Below are 22,599 nucleotides of genomic sequence, written 5' to 3' on the forward strand. Positions count from 1 at the left end.
CCTGGTAGGCATCTGAAAATCTGGCAAGTTGATGGTATTCTGTTTCATAGGTATTTATGATCTGTTTTAGTCTTTATATATTTATTGCTTCTTCAGATTTTACTTTTTGTTTGCTTTCCATGAAGTAGAGCCAGATAACATTTGTTTCCCTCTAACAAATACCATTGCCTTTGGAGAAGTAGGTGCTAAAAGTGGGTGCAGGTGTGAGAAAAGCTGGTTGAGAAGATGATATTAATAAGAAGGCATTTTGTGCATCTGTACTACTACTTGCCTGCTTTCCATTCCCAGCAATTCTACTGTGGCAAAAAAAAAAAAGGACAGTGGACTGAAGGATCTGTCTGCATGCAACAGGGAGTGTACATGAAGGTGGAAGGCAAATGGAGGACAGCCTTAGGGATCACAAGAATAGCCTTGTCTGGTAGCTGGGTGATCAAACTGCCTGTGTCTTGTGTCTTTCTCCACAATTCAGATGTATATGCCAAATCCATGCAGTCAGAGTACAGCTGTTAAAAAGGCATCTACAGCACTTGCAGGGAAAAGGTGGCAGTTAAACAGGTGTCAAGGCTCAATATTTACAGCTTAGAAACCCTAGTCCTACCTACAGTATTTAATTTTGGTTGTGTACTTTGGGGGTGAGATGGCCAAAGCAAACTGCTTGTGGATCAGACAAATTACCTCGAGGAAACACATCTGGTTCCTCTTTGAGTGCCATCTTGAGTGCCATCTGTGTCTCCTGGCTATTTTGTCTACAGCAGTGGTCATAGTTAAACTCCTCATGCACATGATCTTGTCTTCCCTTCTGTTGACTTCCAGACCTTTTTCTGAGGTTTCCATGAACGCAGTCATTTGGCTTCATAGTTACCTGTCAGAAGAGCACTTTGAGCCAGAAATGCAGGGGACGTGCAGGCAGCTCTGTCTCACTAACCCCCTGGCTACAGGACTGCAACTGAATAGCACAGCATGTAATTTTACAAGCTGCTTAACCTGGCTGTGGTTTTTAGCACACTTTAGCAGTCACCACAACCTTTTGGCATGTCCCTTTTTCCAACTGAGTTCCATATTTACTTGCAGCTTCACTACAAGAATAAAAATAACACACAGAGAGGTTTTGAAAAGGGATGATTTGCGGCTGTGGTGCTGCCTCAGGATTAAAGGAAATCCAGAGAGATAAGTCTAAAGTAGGTATAACCCCTGCCCACCTCCTTGCCCTTTCTCTTTGACAGAGACAAGTTTTACAGGAACAATTGTACAAGAGCTATCTTGTGTCCATTACATGACTGCAAACCATTTGTGGCAATTGTCCCTGCTGAAGGCAAGGCTATGGTTACCTTTTCTAGCAGGTGGGCTGAAGATATAGCACAAACTCAGCTCCAGTTGCAGATCAAAGTGTGTAGAGGAGGAAGCAGAGAGCTCCTTCTTTGCCCCTCAGCAACTTTAAAAACAGAAACCGTTACTTTGAATTCACAGCCAACCAGCTTTGAGAACAGACTGTTCAGTAGCTGAATCATCTTTGCTCAAGAGCACAAGAAATGCTTAGAGCAGGCTGGCTGCAAGTTCAGCCTGACCCTACCATTAATGGCGCATATACTGAATTACAATCAAGTCTGTAGGTAGTCAGTGCCAAGGAAAGCACGTCTACACCCAAGGGCAGGGGGTCACACGGCCCTTCCAACAGTGGATCACATCACAAGAGTTGTGCACTCATCCTTACTGTGGAAATGTTGCTGTTTTGCTAGAATTTTTCTCAGGGAAGGCTTCTTCATTTCACAACAATAGCTGGGATGAGGGTGTGTGGTGATCCAGCACCCTGTGTTCCAGGCACTACTGCAGGCTGGAACAGAGCCAGGTGCAGGCTTCCACCCTGTCTGCTTCTGAGCAGGAGCTGGGGCTGCTGTTCACTGAAACAGGCAGTTCAGCCTCCAGCCCAGATCCGAGAGGAACACCCTCAGCCTCTGACCCGGGTACCGTAGTGCTCTGTGCAGCGCTGTGCCCAGGCTGTGGGCAGACCTTGTGTAGCAGCCACAGGGACTTTGTCTGCAGGTCCCTTAATGCTGATCTCTGGTGCTGAGACCTCAGTTACAACAAAATTTCAAGAAGTTCCACATTTTTGTTAAAAAAGAGTTTGATCTGATGTGCACAGAGAAACATTTGAAATATGTGAGCCAAAAGGCTCAAGTAGCAAGGAGCAAGTGGAAAAGAATAAAAATATCATTTTAGAAATGTCATGATTTTAAACTTATGTAAGTATTTTTGTGTGCAGTGCCTCTCATGTTTGGGTTGTTTTGGGATTTTTCTTAATATATATGTTTGACAGGGAGGGAAATCTTCATTGCAAGGGGAATTGGGCAGCATTGAAACTTCTGCCTTTAAAGTGCTGTGGAGCTGCTGACCATACCAAAATGTGTGTGCAAAGCAACTGGAGAGGTTAGAGGTGACTGGGCTTTTGACATCTTCTAATACCAGAGAGGGGAGATGGTGTCAAAGCCTGCAAGAATCTAGAGAAGAGTCAGAATTTCTTCTCAGGAGACCAAAGGACAAAGGCAGGGTCAAGAAATCACATAACACACATTGGAGAATTTTTCTGAGGCACAGTACAGGAAAGAACTGGTCAAGGGGATCCTGCAAATCAAAATAAAACATTTCTGAAAAATGCCTGCAGTTTTTAGGCAGAGCATACAGAGCAATGAGTACAGCTGTACAGCTGGATTTGAACTCCAGTGACACCGGCATTTCTTTTTGTAATTTTTCTTTTGCCAAAGAAACCTTTGGAGAAGAAAATGTTTCCTCCAAAGAAAGACACTGTGGTTGGCTTTTTGACAGCAAATTTCTATAAATCCTAGTGAAGGAGACTCACTTTAATTTGACCGCATAGAATTACTCACTGAGACCTTCATTTATTTTCTTGTGTCCTGAGTTGACATTAGTAAAGGCCCCAAAATCCCATGCAACTGCAGATATTTCCCCATACTCAAGTAATTTCTGCATGGGAAAAAAACCCTGCTTGCTGTTGAAAAGAAACACATATACACCCTTAAATACATATACACATATCTACATCTTGTAAGGAACAACTGTGTCCATATGTTTTTACTATACCACTGTTTCTTGTAATTGAATGCCTAAGATATTTTTTGTTTAATGGCATGGTTATGTGCACATTAATAAAGAAGAATCTTAGTCTTTTAATATAATCTTAAAAATATATAAAAACGTTACAAGATGAAGAAATCTGGTTAGTCAGTATAAGAGCTACAAAAAGTAAAAAGTGGAATATAGTTGTTACTGTATGTGTTTATGGCCATGAGTCAGTATAGCTTCATTATATTTTTTTGAGAACATTTGAGATTTGACACAGACCTATTCTGGGCAGGATGATATCCTATTCTGTTAGGACTTATTTTTCTCTTATTCCAATAGCTGATTAATTCTTGATTGCTTTTTTCCATTTGTGTGTGTCTTTCTGTGCATTTTTGGGTTTTTTTTTTTCTTGATTGGAAAAAACTTCAAAAGCCTAAACAGAGTTACAACATCCGCTTGGACTCAAATACATAGTTATAAGTTTCACAAAGAGAAAAATGGCACTTTTTTTATTTTTACAATGCTGTAATCAAGGCCGGGGTGGGGGGCTGCTATGAAAAGCAGCAGCTGCAGCTGAAGGAAACAAAACACAAAACCCATAAAACACATTTTTGGTGTTACTGGTTTTGATTTCATATCAGAATAATAAAAGGTTATACCTAGATGATATTGAAACATGATCCAGGGGACAGGAAGACATTTAGTTAGTGAAAGAAAGGCCTCTGGCAGGTTAATTGAAATTTTAGAGGTCTGTTCTCTAAAAGACTGTTCAGACTTTCTTATTCTCAGTACAGCCTTCGGACAGAGCCTGGCTTGTTCAGATTGCAATAGGTTAATAATGATACTGAGAAAGACTAGCACTTAGCTGAAGATAATTATGCAATAGCTAGAAGAGAGGATTGTTTCATCCTATTGAAATGAACTCTGTGTAGCGGAGCATTATCACTCCACTGTACTGAAAGTAAACATTTCAGCATTCACAATGTTAGCTGTCAGCTGTGGGTAGTGAGAAGAGCAAGAGAAAGCTCGAGCCCACCATCAGCTCTGGATGGAGAACATTTCAGCTCTTCATTACAATGATGGGCAAAGATGCTAGCTTGATTCTTCTGTGCTGGATGACTTGACCTTCAGATACTGCCATGCGTCTCACGCTCAGATGAGCAAAGGTTACCAGGCTGCTCCTGTGCTTGCATTTTTTTATGTAGTTCTGCAGGAAGATTGGAGCCATAAATAGCAAAGCTGTAGGTTTGTGAACCTACACAGGATAAACATGCCAGAGTGTGGGAGGGCAGATAGAGTCTTCCAAAAGTCATCGCCACTTGTAGTCCATTAATGAGGAACAATTTTCACTCCTGTTTGCTCCCACACCAAAACTCACATGCTTCAGAGAGTTTCTCTTCCTTATGCACCAAATAAAGAGTACTGGGGGAATTATGAGCGAAATTAGCTATTAAATGCCTTGTAGATCTATTTCAAGGCTAAATTCTCCATAGGCTTCACTGACTTTCTTTAAACTTTTATTGGTATGAAAATAATATACATGCACCCCTGAATACAGAATGCTTCCTGCCAGATAGGTCTCTTAAGGCAAGCTACATCTTTGTTTCCATACGTGATGGTCCAAGTAGTGATATACCTCTCAGAGAAAGCAATTTGCATATGAGAGTTTTTTCCTTCTTGCCATTGCTGGTACTTTGCCCAGGCCATGGCTGTTCTTCTGTGGGTTGTCTTCCTAATGTCTCAGCCTGATCCTTCTGTGCATGTGCAAGCATAGCATCAGGAACTGCAAATCACAGGCAACCATTGCCCTTCGGTGTGAGATCAAGTGTATCGTGATGTGAGATTCTCAGGCAGCAGGGCTCTGGGACAAATATCTGTCTGATGGCTGGTTTCTTGGTAATAAGGTAACGAGTTATAGCGGCACAAGCAGAGTCCTTCAAATGACTTTGTGAACTTTGGCTTATAGAGCCTGATTTGTGCAGTAGTAAGAAAGCATCTTGCTTCCGTCTCTGATGGGAGATCCTGACATCTTTATTATGCTGTGATAGGAGTAAAGCCCCTAAAACCAAAATGTATTGTCCTATGTGTCAGGATTGTGGCAAAACCATTTATTTATGACCAAATTATTAATCTGGTTTGGCAGATATAATTTAAGCTCCTTCTAGTCTTCCTACTTGCCAGCATTGAAAAGACGCCTGGCTATCTGAACTACTACACTAGTAAAACAAGATTATCTTTCTTCCCTGCAATATGCTTAAGATCTTGACAGCAGTTTCAATGGGACATATGATTTTCCTTTCCATATCAGTATGACCCGCTGGGAAATAGTGGGAGGTATATCATGTATCAATTGAAAGTAGAATTAAAAAAATCTTCAAATATAAAACACTACAGCCTTTCATCATGTTTAATACAAGGACTATAAATGCCATCTTTGAGGATTCCTTTTCACTTTTTTTTTATCTTATCGACATCTTTTTAGTCATTGTCTCTCTTCTTAAGCATGAAATGGAGAGGGTGCCTTGACATTTTAATTATCATGTCGAGGTAACACAAGGCTTCATACTCAATGTGATGACACTGCTCTTGCTGCCGGCAGTGCAGCACCCCTTGGAAAGTGTATATCCAGTCACTCCCCCACATTTTGGGGAATGCTGTAGTTAGTGGAGAGGGCAAACATCTTGTAACTATTTTGATGTTTTCTTTCACAACAGAGAAAACTGTGCATAAACACTTAGAGAAAGATGAAGCTAGGATGTGGTGCTGTGCAGTAAAAATTTCTTTGCCTCCACTTAGCAAAAGACACCTATGGTGAGCGTGTGGGCAAAAGTGTTTATAGATGTGTCAGATTCTCAGCTTCTCCAGAGCATAAATGGAAACAAGCTTGACACAGCCTCACCACTCTTGAGTGATACTGTGTTGCTATAATTTAGCTTAAGCAGCAAAATCAGGTTTTACACTGGTGCTAACCTGTTGCATTCAGGGTGAGTCACGTACCCCACTACCATGGACTATCTCCTTTATTCTTAAAAGAGTTTTCAAGAACTGCTAAGAGTCAAACTGGCTCACTGAATAAGTATACACTTTCCTTAAATAAATATACACTCGCCTTCCACTCAAAGCTCCCAGAGCATTAAAACGTTCATATAAGTGAGCATTTACAGAGGAAACAGGACTACAGGACTAGTCCTATAATTGTCCACATGAAAATCTGTTAGCAAGTCCAGCTGAATAATAATCAGCTTTTTAAATTATTAAAGAGAATCAGCATAGTATTTGTGCTGTTGAATTAACAATCAAAGAGCAGCCATCACCATTGTTATTGTTTATTGCTGTTCCACTGTGCCAGGGCTGGCTTGTTTATTTTCCACTAAGTGAGCCTGTAGGGAAGTGCACCTCTTCCAGTGCCTCAGGACGCTTGGGAAGGGCATTATGGTCATTAGTTGTTACAGGTGAAGTAATTGAAAATGCTTATCTCTCCAGGCCATCCCATCTTCTTGTGGTTCTTTTTCTTTTGGTACTTTGTCTTTTAGAAATACCTACATTTGTCAGTACTTTATATAAGCTTCTGACTATAGGGCTAGTGTGTTAATAAATGTTCACTGGAATATAAAAAAAATTCTATATTCTGTGAATAATAGATTATAGACAACACCAAAAACAAAACATAAAATACTGTAGATGTTTATGAGCCATTTATAAACAATTTATTATCGATCAGGAAGGGAGAGATCACCCATTTATTAAAATCCTTGAATCCTGTACTAATCCTTTCTAAAGGGCGCTAAAGGCTCCATTCAAAATGAGGTGTGAGTCACTTGTCTTTCAGCTGTGGGCTGCCTGACCAACAGCTGACAGGATCACACCAAATTCTTGGCAGCCTCAGGATACTCCTGACTGTCGTTGACCTGTTCTGCAACGAACACATAGAAGTAGCTCTGGGTTTAGTTATCCATCCCAGCTGCTCTTAGCAGTGATGATTTTACTTTGGTACCTAGCAATTCATACCCATTTCATGTGGCACTTTCCTTAAGAACTGTCACTCTGTTTCTTTGGTTAACTTCCAAGCTAAATCTTTTTCTTCCCCCTTTTCTGTGTTTCCTGCTCCTCTTCTCCCCAGGGTGAATGCTCACAGAAGTGCTATGACATCTTTGTGCTGGAGACAGTGTGTGTGGCATGGTTTTCATTTGAGTTCCTGCTGCGATCCATCCAGGCGGAGAACAAGTGTGCTTTCCTGAAAACGCCACTCAACATCATCGACATCCTGGCCATCTTGCCTTTCTATATCTCTCTCATTGTGGATATGGTCTCCACGAAAAACAGCAGCAAGCCAAGCGGGGGAGCTGGGAATAAGTACCTGGAACGAGTGGGTCTGGTGCTGCGCTTCCTGCGGGCTCTGCGTATCCTGTATGTGATGAGGTTGGCACGGCATTCACTGGGGCTGCAGACGCTGGGGCTCACGGTGCGACGGTGCACCAGAGAATTTGGGCTCCTCCTGCTCTTCCTTTGCGTTGCCATGGCCCTCTTCTCACCCTTGGTGTACTTGGCTGAGAGTGAACTGGGAGCCAAGCAAGAATTCACAAGCATCCCCACCAGTTACTGGTGGGCTGTGATCTCCATGACAACTGTTGGCTATGGGGACATGGTTCCTCGTAGCATCCCTGGACAGGTGGTGGCCCTGAGCAGTATCTTGAGTGGGATTTTGCTGATGGCTTTCCCAGTCACATCCATCTTTCATACCTTTTCCCGTTCCTACAGTGAGCTGAAGGAGCAGCAGCAACGAGCAGCAAGCAGGCAGATGTGCCAGCTAGAAGGCAGCACCGAAGTCCCAGGTGGCGGCAGTACACAGGGTCTCAGTGTCACATTCCCACCAGATGCTGCTGGGCAGGAGGGATGGCCCATGGTGGACCAGGAAGCCAAGAAAGATTTTTGACTCTGAACAGCTGAAGACACAGCTTGGCAGCACAAGAAGAGGACAGTTCTGCAAAAAGAACATCTTGAACTGCATAAATGAGGGGCAGACACACAAAAATTTATCCCTAAAGACCAGCTTTTGATCCTGAGGTCATGCTGAAAAGTGCCCCTGGAAACACTTAAGAAGTACCGCTTTGCTCTATCGCTTTTCTTAGGGTCTTTCTTTTCTATTGAACAAGTATTTTTGACAAACTGCAAGGAGCAGCTGTTGAACATAGCCAGCCAGGAGAACGTAACATGGAGCACAGCCTGTGCTGGGTGCTGTTCGGCAGAGCAGCCAGCACTCTGCGTCCTCCCTGCTCAGTGCTGCTCTGCGTGCAAGGGGTGAATGAGAGAGCTCCTCGTACTGTTACAACCCATGCACGCGAGGGTTGTTTCGGCAGCTCCACCGCAGAACATGAACCTCAGACAAGGTGAAGGGGTGAGGGCAAAAGAAGGGCAGAAACATCCCTTCAGCTTTCCCGGGGGTTTGGTTTTGCCTTTTCCACATATCAAGCAGGGCAGCCTGGGCTGCTAGCTGCCAGCTCCAAGTTGTGCGCTAGAGCAGTATGCATTATTTAGTAACTATGCATATTTACCACCCTAAGCTTTGTAACTTAGCCCCATGACAGAAGTAAACATAGACAATCTTCCTGACTATGGGACTGAATGTTAACTTTTTTTTTTCCTTTGCTAAGAATGGAATATAACAAATACCTTTACAAATAATGTCATTTCTCCACTTTCTGTTAACTTTCTCTTATGTATCACAAAATATGTTTAATGGATGACTAAATTTGAACTACACACAGCTCACGAATGGGAGAGTGATGTTATACAAGCAGTAAGTCCCAGCTCTGCATACTCTTCCTCAGCAGTGGTGCCTGCAGCGACTGCAGTCATGTGCAAGCAGGAGTAGTTCAAACCCGGTGAAGTCAGTAAGATGCCTTCAGTGGGCTCTGGCCCAAGCTGCAGCGTAACAGCTGTGCTCTACATTAGGAGTACATTTTTTCTCCCCACTAAGAAAAACACAATCCTATCACCTAAAAATTAGAATTATTTTTCTGTCTCTTCTTCCTAATTCTCAAAAGAGCTAAGGGTTTTAATTTAAAGGGAAAATGAATCATATGGTGGCATCTGCGTGTTTGTTTACAGATACCAGCCCCTGAGCTCTACAGCTCCCTCTCTGGAGAAGCTGGGCCAAGTCAGTGTGCTGCGTGGGTCTTTCACTGCTCCTGCAGGTGGGATATAATCAGGGGATGAAGGGAAATGGAGCACAACTCTTTCTTGTACCTGCACCCCCATTTGTATTACAGCCATGCAGTGTTGGCCTCTGTATTCCCCTCCCGCCAGGAAGGGAACAAAAGCTGAGGTACTGAAAGTGGGATTTGTCTGGTTTGTGTTGGTTGGGGTTGTTTTTTGCCTCAGAATAAGTTGTAACACCAACCTTACATTAGCAAACTCCTGTACTAAGCCATGCCTTATAGGGATGGAGTAAGGGAAAATGTAAGGTTACACTTTAATGAAAATTAGAAGCTTTGTTGATGAATGGTTGCCTCTGATGATTCAGGCAAGAGGGGGGGAGGCAGTGTTTTGCTGTGCTGCTGTGAAGCCATGCATGCCTGTACTGTAGCCAGGATCCCATGTCACTGGTCCTCTCTGCCCCATGGTAGCCCTGGTGCTGCTCCTTTGCAGTCCTATCCAGGCCCAACAGCCCTGCAGCGCGGCAGAGTCACTGGGCCAGCTACTGTGTTTTGTTATGCAGCTAGAAGCAACCCATGTGATACACATACAGCTCGTGTGAGTGCTGCAAGAGATGGAGGCAGCAAAACTGAGCCGCCCCCCCTCACTGCCTCTGGGGCTGCATCTGGGTTTCCAGACTCCCAGCTGTATTGAACTACATGCAAACCAAACACAACCACTTGTGCCAGGGCTCTACCCATCATTCACAGCCCATCACCACCAGAACATCTGCTCCTTGTGCCAAGCAAGGAGGGCCAAGGGCCGGTGGATGATGCCTCAGCTGACTCTGACTCCTGGCAAAGCAACACCAGCACTGGGCTGTTGTGACTCATGAGATATTTTAATTTTATTATTTCTTTATTCCTGATGTAGACATTAAGGCTTATTAAGGTTAGGCATCAGAGATACAGCTTTGCAGCCAGGTAAATGCAAACCAGCAAAGTGAGCAGTGGGGTGGTGATGAGGGGCAGCAGAGCATTTTATGGTGGTATTTGTGTGTGCAGTCTTCACTTGGGACCCAAAATATTCACCACGTGAAGCCACAAGTTCGCCTTTCATGGTACTTTGGTTCATGCACATCAGGTACTTTTAGAGCTACATCTCTGCTGTGAATGCAGTGATCATGGCTAGCGTGCATACAGGGTGCAGTATACATCTCCTCAAGGTAACGAGGCCCATGAATGATCAGCAGCATTAGCTGACTCTTAGAAGAGCCATGTTAGAGTAAACATCCTTCCAGAATTATAGTTTTCACACTTGCATTGCTAGCATATAACCATGAACGAATGCCGCTTTTGCCCCTGCAGCACGAAAAGACATCACCAAGACATCTAACCCCAGGTCAGCAGCTGTGTAGGAAGATTGACACACATCCTACTGTTGCTGTGCTCCATCGAGTTTCTATTGTCCTACAATAGTGAGTTCTTTATATTTTCAAAAGGCGTATAATTAATTCTAGCACACACAGTGTTTTAATAAAGTGACAAAACCCACCCATCATGTATGTTAGTCAAAGCCTGGCTTTCAATAAAGCTTCATTTTATGTATTGAGATGGCAGATGAGGAAACAAATACAAACCAGGAACATTTTAAACAAAAGGAAGCTGGATAAATTTGTGATATGCACATTGCCAGACATAAAAGAAGAGTGAGTTTCACACAGCATTTCTGTTGTCACATGTGATGCCTATTACTTTTGAGCAGCTACTGGAGAACTGTTGGTTTTGTTGTGTATAGTTGTTTTTTTGATTTGACATTGCACACACATGATTTAAGGCCATTTATCTCCAACTATAATAAATGCTACACTGCTGTCTGCACACATGGCTGGTGCCAACAAGTACTCATATCTGTTCCTTTGAAACACAATTTAGTTCTTCATAGTTGTAGCACAGTGGGTTTGCCCCAAGGAAAAAAAAAATTCCTCTCTCATATGGGACAGAGACTCAAAACGCATGTGAGCAGAGCTGCCTCTTCTACACAGCCATCTTGGTTGCAGCACATGTGGGCACACAAATTCTGGCAGCTGGCAATAATAATGATCCAAAAATTGTAATTGTGTTTGAGAACTAAAGATGTGGTAATTGGTAAATTTACAGAGTTAGAGAGAATTGTGCAAAGTCAAACACAACTCCTTCTGCTTGTGTGGCAAGTGAGCAAAGCCATCTCCTGCCTCACAGCAAACTCAATTAAGAAAAAGCACTAACCGTAAGAAAAACATGACACTGGTACCACCCCATCAGCAGTGAGGCAGACAGAGGTTGCTGTCTCACATTGATGGGGCCAGAACAGACAGTATATGGCAGCAGATGCTTCACTGGGGCAAGTATCCTTGGCTCTCTCACAGGGCCTGGTGCCTACAAGCTGCATTCTTAGAAGAGTATGAAGCCTTGGGGCAAAGGAGGAAAGAGGCAGATGGAGAGGTTGACGGGTAGAGAAATAGTGTGGCTCTGCTGGCCCATCTGAGGCTCAGCAATGCCCTTCAGTCTCACAGCACAGCTAAGCCAGCACCTGCCAAGAGCCAAATCCACATAAATTGGGACACGGAAGGCCACCATCTGTGTTTGCTGATGGGACATTTCCAGATGCTGGCATGTACTGGGGACCTGGCTGCATTACATGGCTGTTTACAGGAAGATCTGCCCCCGCTCCAGGGCGTACCTCACATTTTGTTCTAGTCCATGTCTCTTATTTAGTGTTGCTGGCACAGGTATCCAGGCAGTGTGTTTATTTACTGGCATATTGTTGACTTATGCATTAATATTCTTTCCGTTACAAAAAGCCACCAACAAAGCTATCAGTCAGATCCTTGAAGCCTTCTTGGCACTCAAGCCTAAGCTAAGGATCACAACCAAATTTAACAAACAGCATCTGTTGGCCAACTTTTGCTTCACCATCCAGTGCTGTATTTGAGCTTTGCTTTTTGTGGAGCCACAGTACAGAGCATTGCCTGCCCTGCACGGCTGAGGGACAGCTCTGTCCCGAGCTCAGGGCCAGCCTAGACAGCACTGCACAAGCCAGCAGGGCAAGAGCCTCGCTGCTCCCCTGGCTGCTGCCGTTCCCAGAGGCGGCTATGAAAGCTCCTATTTACTGAAAGAGCTCCCCAGTGTTTCATTTGGGGCCAGTACCACTACTAGCTTCACCTCCATGAGTGTGAGAGTGGCAGCCAGTAACACCAGTACTTTTGGGGACAGACAGTGCAACCACTGAGTAATGAGCAGGCCCAGCTGTTATGGGAACTGCCTGGGCCATTGCCCTCTGTGGTCCCCACTGCCCTCAGACTGTAACAGAGCAGGCAGGCTTTACTCTCCACCCTCTTGTTTTCCTCATCCTTAACCCCCACTTCACTGATTCACCTACCTTTACCCTTCCAGGTCTTGGTTTTCCTGAATTCCCTCCCTTCCAAGAGTCTTCCCTTCAGCCCCATTTTGAGCAAGCTCAGCCTCTCCTATCTCTCTCCTGCCTTTTCCAGCCCTCTCTCCTGTGCCCTCAGCCCTCTCTCCTGTGCCCTCAGCCCTCTCCCCACATCCGAGCAGCCAAACAGCCTGCAATGGCTGCCCAGCAGGGCCCAGAAGCCACATATCAGCCACAAGGCAGGTCCTGACTGCCTTGGCTTGCTTTCAGGTACTAAATCAACATCAAGAGAGGTCAAGACTCCTCTTGCTACCACGATTAGCCATAAGATGACACAGTTTTCTCATCTTCTATGCAGAGGCTGCAAAGAGCGTATCTCTCGGATGTCTCCTGACTTTGTCCTCATTATGCAGTTTGCATGATACAGGTTTTTTTTTAAGCTACATAATAATCTGTCAGTGATTGGTTTTTTTACTGTGAGCATGAGCATCACAAGCATAGAAGAGTTAAGTGTTCATGAGGGTAAATTTACCCCAGGATGTATGGAAAAGCAGGGGACAGAAATCGAGAATCCCTGTCATGCGTCATGACCTCAGGACAATTTATGCCTTGTGTTTACTCATTTATCGGGAGGAAAAAGCATGCTAATTATTCCTACAGGCAATGCTCTAGACAAGATGACATATAATAATAGTTAAGAAGCACACATCTTATATCTGAACAAAACAAAGCAACAATAAAATTTGTATATAATAGGTAATATTTATTTAAAAAAAACATTGCAACTGACAGAGAAAATAAACTCCATGAAATGTACCATACAGTCAAAGAGATGTATTTGAAGTAATTGATTTTTCATTCTCTGAGGTGATCATTGATACAGATACTTCCTTGTCAATTAAAGAACAAAACCAAAGTTCTGTAACATTCTGTCCCTAAAGTATCTTGCAAGATGCGTTCCTGGCCTAGAGTCCTACTTGCTAAATGCCACATACAGAAGATGAGTTCAGACATGAAGGCTTCTCTTCCAGCATTTGCAGCTCTGCTGTGATTGAGATTGACCTTCAGAGCTTGCTGGTTTGGGTACTGGTGACAAACTCAAGAATCTGCCCACGGAAGAGTCCCAGAAGGAAAAATCAGCAGTTGTTTTATCCTCAGTAATACCTGTAGTTTAAAGCCGAAGCAGTGGCCAAAAGTGTGCATTCCCAGGTGAAGCTATAACATACAGAAGTGTATTTCTTTAGACCCATATTTTTCTTATATCCCCGTTTCAGAGACTATTACAAAAAGACCACCATATACAAAAATCTTATCATTACAAGTTATTAAAAAAAACCCCAAACTTCAGACCATTAAAACACACAAGAAAGTGTTCATATACAGTAGAAATACAATCCTCATTTAAGCAGTGTACCAGAGAAGCCAGTTGCTAAGTTTTCAACTGAAAAAGACAAAAGCCCAGACATTCCTGTAACACAAGCAGAACATTGGAGAAAAGAGGAACAAAACATTCATAGTCTGCCATGCCAGGTACATTGTCTTTGTAAGGTCACTTCAGGCCTAAAAGAGTATGGTATCAAACAAAGAGCGTAGAGTCAGTGCCCAGGCAGAGCATTTTGTGCCCAATCCTCAGAAACAGCAGCTCTTCTCAGCTTTGCTTCACTCATGCAGACCTGCCTGGCTCTGCTGGGGCAGGAAGGATTCCCTGGGGATGTCCTTCCTTCTACCTCCAGCAGTGCCCCCACCAAAGGGCAGTATGGTTTGGCCCCAGGGCGGGACTTCTGCCCTCAAATTTGGGCTTCAGCCCTCTGCCACCAATACATCAGCTCCAAAACCGAATGGCACAGGCAGTGGGAGCTCCGATGTCAGCCTCGGACTACCCACAGAGTGAGAGGGGCACAAGTCTGTAAAGCAGCACAAGGACAAAGCCCACTCTTCCCTGTCTCATAATGGATATTCCCAACGGAGTGTCACACAACCATTACTGCATCCACCTGATGCTTCTCCTCCAAAGGACTGTTTGCCAGTGATGAAAACAGTCCAGACTCAGATCATGAGGTTCCCAAATAAAACAGGTTAGGTGAAGCAGTATGTGTGATTTACATACTGAAATTTTTCAACTTAAGACTTGCTGCCATTGGCAAGAAAACATAAGCTCTTGGTCTAATCTTTGAGAAAAAATGATTCTCAAAAATCTATCACTTGCCTGTGGTCACATGGGATTTACCACACAGCAGAGAGGGAGCATCATGAAGAAGAAAGCAGTGCAGGCTTAGTTCCTAAAATTAAGCATCTTGCTATAGCTGCCTCTTACCAACCAAGGCAGTTTCAGGACAGTATCTGGCAGAAGCCCGGGGGCTTGGTCACAACCCGCTGCGGGTCCATACCACCTGCAGCTGCTAGACATGTGCAGTTCTCAGAAAGGTCATGGTGATCTACGCTGGCAAACAGCCATTATAGTCAACATCCACACTTACAAATAAACTCCACTCTTTCAGCTTTCTCAGTTCTTCTAAGTACAGGCTGCTGATTCTTCTAAGACCCTAGAAAATCTTAAGCAACAGAAAAAGGAAAATGTGGACCCCTTCCTTGTCGGGTCAAGGTAAGAAACACCTCAAAGCACAAAATGCTTCTTGTTTGGCATTAAACAACATGAATACGAATCTCAACCTCAAATAATCAAGCTGTCAGATGCTAGTCCTACTCCACAGGATACAGCTTTTCCTCTGTCTCAAACTTTTTCACTTCCCTGTCTGCGGCAATGGAAGTAGAGTTGCTTCTACCTTTGTGGCTCAGCCGCCATCTGGAAATACTTGCCTGGCAATACTGGCAACATGGGCCACACACCTGTGGGCCTCTTGGTTTGCAAAAGACACCCTGCAGCCCAGCTCTGTCCTGTGCACAGCTGCAGGAGCAGTGCTGCCCCAAGTCCAGGGCAGGCTGCTCCCAAACCCTATTGTGTCAAAGCACAGCTACCTAAGTTACCCACAGTCTCCTGTGAGCTCTTCCTCTTGGCTCACCACTTGACTAGCTGTGCCTGCTGTGAACATGGCTCCAGCATCGTCCATACTCGGACCCCCTTCATCATCTCCTTGATGTGTCTGCCTGCCACACTGATCCCACACCAGGGGTGAACATCTGCCATTCACTCTTCTGCACTCTGATGCTTTACACTGTGTACAACTGGTTGATTTCTGGCTGCTCACCTCTTTGCCGGGCCTACCGCTCTCACCTTCTCTACTCACCAGACACCCTTCTCAAACAACGGAAAAAGCTCTTGCATTTGCTCTTCAGTACTTCTTCCTACATCTTGGAGATACTGAATGCTCGCACATGCCACAAACTTCCTGTCAATATAGACTTCGTATTCTATAAACAGGTGAAAGTTTCCAACAAAATATCCTATAATTTCTGTAGTGTAACTTTTAAAATTAGCATTGAAAACACAAACCATCCAGCCCTTCTGATTAAATATACAAACATTTGTGAATTGATAAGGCTCATAGGTACATATGCAAAAATAAAGTGCCCCTCACCCCACCAAGACACAGTTCTGTACAGCTAAGTCTGAAAACAGAGAGAGCAAGTTATTTAAAATAAAACCTCCTGAGTGCAGACAGATTTTCAATCCTTGTTCTCATTTCTGCTTTCAACTTGGCAACACAGGAGTATTTACAAGTGGAAGAGGAGCTGCCATGGCTGACTCCACAGTGCCGTTGACCTGTAACGTGTCCAGTTAAGTGCCTCAGAGGGCCTTGGTGCTGGCTGGGTGTGCAGTGTGGGACACAGGCTTTTGAGGGTAGTAGCTGTACAAGTAAACCTGCAACAGGATAGCAATGTCCACAAAAACCTGCAGGAGTCCACAAATGGAGAATTGGAAAGGTGCCTGATTCAAGATGAAGTAAACAGTCTTGAACGTGTCCCCGCTGGTCCACATCAGCACCATCTTGACACTAAAAGACAGAAAAGAAGGCAAGAGTGTTTATTGAGAGTAACTTGACTTGTGATTAGACCTGCCATGCCAGAGGATCCCACCCACTTTAGCACAGGTTTATACTCAACAGTGGGCAGAGGCTCCCCTCAATGAAGGCAGACACTGTGCCTAGCCAAGACATGCAGCACTGTATCTGGAAGGGTGGATCCAATTCTCTACCCCACAAACTGCAGCACTTTTATCTCACCAATTACAGCTCCAAATGCCTGTGGGTATTAAGGTATCCAACATTTTAAAATATCCAGCTAGGCTACTTGACTCAGCAGTGCTCTGTAAACATGACTGCCACAGGCGGACAACACTGACCATAAACCAAAGTAAAACAGTGCATGGAAAACAAAAGGCAATTCATCCCAGCAGTTACTTCATGTGCATGTAATTTTGTGCTCATGCAAGGTGAAGTAACACACAGGCTGCTATCTCATGCACGCATAATTTTTTAGCATGTGCTGGAATAAACACTTCTGATAGACACAAGAACCCATTACCTACTGCAGAAAATGCAACCCCAAAAAAATCCAGAAAGACATATAATCGAGGAATACAGAAAGAGGGGAAACAATGTGCCTGCAGCTGTTACCAGAAGGATGAACATCACTAGGGATTTTTATCAAGGACACAGATCAAAAGCAATGCTCAGACTTCCTTTTAATAGCTATCCTTGCTTTCTTCTTGCTGTACTGCTGAGCCATCTCCTGTCAGCTCCTGCTTCCCCCATCAGAACAGAACCTCCTCACTCTGAGGAACAGACCATATTTTTGTTCTAACAGACCATATTTTTTTCAGTGCCCTCAACAAAATGGGAACAGCTAGATCCTGAAGGCTGTTTCAGAGCTTCACGCACTTTAACAGGAAAGCTTTTTAAGCCGTTGGATAAGTAGTAGTGGACGAAAGCTTTGTAGTTCACAGTATGTGCATTGTGCATGATTTGTCATAATTATGAGCAATTATGTTTTGCTGGCATTGACTCCAATTCATCAAATGCAGTCAGGCCCTTGCAGCAGGGTAGGACTTAATGTTCATTTCTCAAACATTCAGGCAGGGAGCTAGCACAATTTGTATTTTAGACACAAATACACAACGCTACTGCAAGTCAAATGCTGCAGTCCACTCCCTCCCCATATGAGAAGGGTGGCCAAAAGCATTGGTTTGTAGTGCCCCATCACACTATGGAAACGAGCATTTTTGGAACTCAAGCCACATGATTGAGAGCATAAAACAGGTCTACAATCCTACGGATCTTCCAAAAAGAGTTTCTGTGTGGAAGTGCAAGCAAGGACATGATGTTGAGCAAGCAATCATTCCTCCCCTCAAGGTCACTGTAAAAATGTAAATAAATAATTGGAGAAAGAAAACATCTGCTGAACCCACAATGCCATTTGGCTTAGTGCAAAGAGCCTACGTCACCTGCCTTGTGCATGTTCCCAGACACAACAAATTGCCTCATATCGCACTTAAGAGAGGTCTACAGATGGAGGCGGTGGGGAGGATTGTTTGGGATTTTAATTAGGAAGGATAATAAACTTGTACCTTGACTGCAGGCAGCCAACGTTTCTCCTCCTCTGAATTTAAGCTTCTCAGTGTTTTCTGGGCAACTGATGACAATTGTGAATCTGTGCTGGCATGTTTGGAGATCCTCACCAAAAGCACATGCTAAACCTGGCAGGTCAACCTAACTGCTCACTTTTGACAGAAAGGCAATCAAGAAATGCCACAAAATATCTGAATAGGAATTTAATGTGCAAAGGATTTTATTTGTCACATATTCCCCATGAAGAAAGCTGGTTGGGTTTTAAAAGTGGGCCCCCGGTGCAGTGCAGATGTGGAGGAGAAAATACACACTGTCAGGAGATGTATAGCCTTTGGGACTTTATTCTCCCAAAGAAAGAATAATCTCTGAGGGAAACCTTATGGACACACACAGTTAGTAGCACCACAGGAGGCAAGCACTAGAAGCACATCTCTAGCTGCATCACATGCTGTGCTGAATTTGCCAAAGCAATTCTTGGTTTTGCTAGGAAGCCACCTGCAAACTCAACATCGTGCTGGGTAACTTGATGCATGCTCCAACAGCCTTTGCATGTTCCAGAGCCTGCTCTTCAACTTCTACATCAGACACTCAAGGAAATCAGCATCATGCCTGGGGTTCTCACTAGAACATGACAATGCTCTTTACACAGGAAAATATCAATTTGTCCTTGAAATAAATGATTTTTTAAAATGTAACAGGTAGTCTAAAGAACTAACACCACAGGTCTGCCACTGAACTCAAAAATATACATCCTGCTCTGTGCAGTAGCTTGGACAAAAAGCAGAAAAAACCTGCAAATCACTAAAAAATCCAAAATAAAACCACTTGATGTTTCACAAAACCTTAGTCCAGCAGCTGCCCAGGGTTAATGCAGTATTCTCAGAGCCTAGGGTTCATGCTGAGCAGTGACTGGGGGGACACTAACTGCCCTTGAGAGAAGAGACTGGAACTGGACAAAAAGAACATGTCCAGCACAGACCTAAAGGTGCATGGGGTAACCAAAAACAGCTTGGCAAGGAAGAAGTGAGAAAAGGCAATGAAGAGCCCCAGAGGAAAGCCAAAGAAACATGAGAGGATCAAAGAGGTCAGTCAGATGAGGAGGAGGTAGGAAAAAGAGACTGCAGCAGGGCAGGGAATGATAGGAACAGAAGAGAACTGTGAACTTGGGACTTGGAAACTACTTGAATTTGGGGTGGACAGACAGAGGAGTACAGCCTCAGACAAAGGTATTCAGGGTTGTATTTGGTTTGCATGGCAATGCTGGAGGGAAGGGAAGCTACCAAAGTGGCTTCTGTGAGAGGCTGCTAGAAATTTTCCGTGTGTCTGACAGAGCCAATGTCAGCTGGCTCAGTGACAGACCTACTGCTGGCCAAGGCTGAGCCAGTCAGTGATGGTGATAGCACCTTTGTGATACCATATTTAAGAAGGGAAAAAAAAATCCCTGAGCAATGGCAATTGTGGAGTGAAAATATGTGAGAGAAACAACTCTGCAGACATCAAGATCAGGGAAGAAGGAAGGTGAGGAACTGTTCCAGGCACTGGAGCCCATGGTGAAGACCATGGTGAGGCTGGAACAGCTGGATGCATCCTGAAGGAAGCTGCATCCTGTGGGAAGCCTGTGCTAGAGCAGGCTCTTGGCAGGGCCTATGGACCCTTGGAGAGAGTAGCCCATGCTGGAACAAGTTTGCTGGGAGGACTAGTGACCCTGTGGGGGACCAATACTGGAACAGTCCATTCCCGAAGGACTAGTCCCCATGGAAAGCACCTATGGAAAGAACCCATGCTGGAGCAGTTTTTTGAAGAACTGCAGCCTGTGGGGAGGGTCTGCATTGGAGAAGTTTGTGGAGGACTGTCTCCCATGGGAGAGAACCCACATTGGAGCAAGGGAAGAGCTTGAGGAGAAAGAAGCAACAGAGGCAATGTGCAATGAACTGACCACAACCCCCCTTCCCCATTCCCCTGTGCTGATTACAGGGAGGAGGCAGATAAACTGGGAGTGAAGATGAGCCTGGGAAGGAAGGAATAGGAGGAAGACATTTTCAGGTTTGGTATTATTTCTCTTTATCCTACTCTGATTTTGTGTGGCAATAAATTAATTTACATTATCTGAGTTTGTTTATCTGAGTTTGTTTTGCCTGTGATAATTGGTGGAATGACCTCGCCTTATCTTGATCCACACATCTTTTATTATATTTTCCTCTCCCGCTGTTCAGTTGAGGAGGGGGAGTGATAGAGTGGCTTGGTGGGCACCTGGTGTCTAGCCAAGGACAACCCACCACAAGGATGAAGTCAGGGAATGAGCAGAAGAGATGTGCATTGCCCCAAGGCCCCCGCCTCATCATTCTAATGTCTGCAAGCAACCTTGAATGCCCCCAGTGCCTTCTCCAATTAAATACTTGTCTCACTCTTCCAATGCCTGCCCTAGGGAGAGGAAAATCTACAACTGCTGTCAGTTCTCCTCCACCTCAACCAACACCCATTTGCGCACACAGCCTGAAAGTTTCAGCTTACTGAGAAACCCATTGCATGTCTGTGTGGCATCTCAGTGGGAAAAGCGCTGCTCCTGCCCCCACTACCACATCACAGGCTTCAGGAGGCTGAAAGGAGCAGCTGCAAGAATTTTACTCCATCAACATGATTTCTGCCATCTCTTAATTTCCAGATACTCAGGTACACTAGTAATGGTCCTCCCCTCTTATGTGGGCAGTGCAATTGTCTTGTCCTTGCTGCATACACAGATGCCATTCACAATAATGCAACAGTGCGTGCAAGACTCTGCGTGACTGTTCGCATGGATACACCCCATCACTGCTTTAATACTTCCAGCTATTGTGTCACTTCAGGATGCCACACGGGACAGAAAAGCCAAGTTTTATCCACAGCTTCTCAACTTAACCTACTCACTTGGGGAAGAGAGGTAGTCGCTGTATTTATTCTTAATTTTGGGGTAGGAAAAAAAAGAAACCAACCTATCTTTGGCAGATAGCTGCCCCTTACCTGCTCCAGAGTAGAAAGATCAGTTTCTGTGCAGAAAGGGAGGGTTTTATTGCCCAGAACAAATAGTTGTGGGGAATGAAGAGGGGAAAAAGGGAGAGCACACCCAAGCCCTTCCTCCACTGCTGTGCTGTAAACCTCCATTTGCTGAATGAAGCTCCAGCTCCTTCTTGCAAACCATGCAAGGCTTATTTTTAACAAGCTGCTAATACAGCAAAGGGGGCAGCCCTCCAGTCTCAGCTTTCTTTCCCAGCAGGACTCTGCAGGCCATGTGACAGAAAATCTGAGAGCCACATGATGGAGCAGTGGCTCCAATGCTGGCTGCCAACAGTGGTGAACAAGGCCTCTATGTGGCTCTGTTCTTTTGCAATGCCACGTGCCAGGTGCCACTGGCTGGCAATATGCAGCCTGTTGGCATACATCTGGCCCTTGGCTGCACCGTGCAAGAGAAAATGCTGCGCTGTTATCGTAGATGAGGCTTTGCTGCAAGAAGGCCAACCACAAACACTGTCTGAGACTGGACAGCACAGCAAAAGCAGGATGAATGCAGGAAAAATTTCCCAACCTACCTCATAAAGACCAACTTCGCACTATATTCCTGCCATCTGCAAAGGCATGTGAGCGAAGGTGTTCTTTGCAGCACTGGCTACACAGCTAATCAACTTTTAGGTGTAAATAACCTGATTTCTTTCCTGAAACAGAACAAAGCCAAGTTTTGGAGATACTGAAGAAAGGAAATGCTCACCTTGTTGATCTTGAGGATACGGTCTAGTAGGACAACACAACTACTCTTAGTACAAATGAGTGAGCAGGTTAGGGGTGCACAGTGCCAAGGAGCAACTTGGGGAGGCAGAAAAAAACAAATGGCAGCATTCAGTTGTGTGACTGTAACAGAGATGCCAACTGGAGGGGCAGGAGGAAGGAACTGTGCTGAAATAGCTGGTATTGCCAGAGGCTGAAGCAGACTTCTGGTAAAAATAGTACTTCCCAGTAATGTAAATCAGTACTGCAGTATCCAATGACAACCAACATCCTAAAAGCAAGTGCCTTCCTTACAGCTGAGCTTGTTACAAGGAATGGCTAATGTAATAGAAGTCATTATCGAGTCTGTGCAAATTGCAGTTGACCACAAAAAGGAAAAGCTGGTGTTATCTCAACTGCTCTTAAAATCTGAAAGAGCGCTTATTTGTTCTGCTGTTAGAAGTAATTTTGCGAAAGACACCATTACTTCTGATGAGCCTAGGGGTGCGTTGCTAAATGCTGTTTTTCAAAATGGTCAGAATTCCTTACAGTGCTGCTGTCCTCTGCCACTGATAGCAGATTTCATAAAGACACCATACCAATCTTCATTTGATAAATAAATAAAAGGCATGCTGAAAACAGCATTCACTTTTCTCAAGGAAAAATTTGCTTCATTCAGGTTTGTTGTATACCACGTATTCATTTGAAGTGA

The 22,599-nt window shown here is 44.3% G+C and overlaps 2 protein-coding genes across 8 annotated transcripts in view; one reads left to right on the forward strand and one right to left on the reverse strand.

Moving 5' to 3' along the window:
* The window catches only part of KCNG2 (potassium voltage-gated channel modifier subfamily G member 2), a 57,659-nt gene extending 48,864 nt beyond the window's left edge, over positions 1-8,795 (forward strand). For all 3 annotated transcript variants that reach the window (XM_069853800.1, XM_069853801.1, XM_069853798.1), the window contains exon 3: positions 7,199-8,795. In XM_069853800.1, coding sequence (XP_069709901.1) covers positions 7,199-8,011 — 813 coding nt within the window. In that variant the 3' untranslated portion in view covers positions 8,012-8,795. The remainder of the gene's footprint in view (positions 1-7,198) is intronic.
* The window catches only part of SLC66A2 (solute carrier family 66 member 2), a 102,251-nt gene that overhangs the window by 25,613 nt on the left and 54,039 nt on the right, over positions 1-22,599 (reverse strand). For 2 of the 5 annotated variants that reach the window (XM_069853821.1, XM_069853822.1), the window contains one exon: positions 13,394-16,580. The exons of 2 other annotated variants lie outside the window; for them this stretch is intronic. In XM_069853821.1, coding sequence (XP_069709922.1) covers positions 16,373-16,580 — 208 coding nt within the window. In that variant the 3' untranslated portion in view covers positions 13,394-16,372. Of the gene's footprint in view, positions 1-13,393; positions 16,581-22,599 lie in introns of those variants that run through there. One more of the 5 variants, XM_069853829.1, reaches the window with a different exon arrangement.

Source organism: Phaenicophaeus curvirostris, chromosome 3 (assembly GCF_032191515.1).
Source record: "Phaenicophaeus curvirostris isolate KB17595 chromosome 3, BPBGC_Pcur_1.0, whole genome shotgun sequence".
In the NCBI taxonomy this organism is placed as follows: Eukaryota; Metazoa; Chordata; class Aves; order Cuculiformes; family Cuculidae; genus Phaenicophaeus; species Phaenicophaeus curvirostris.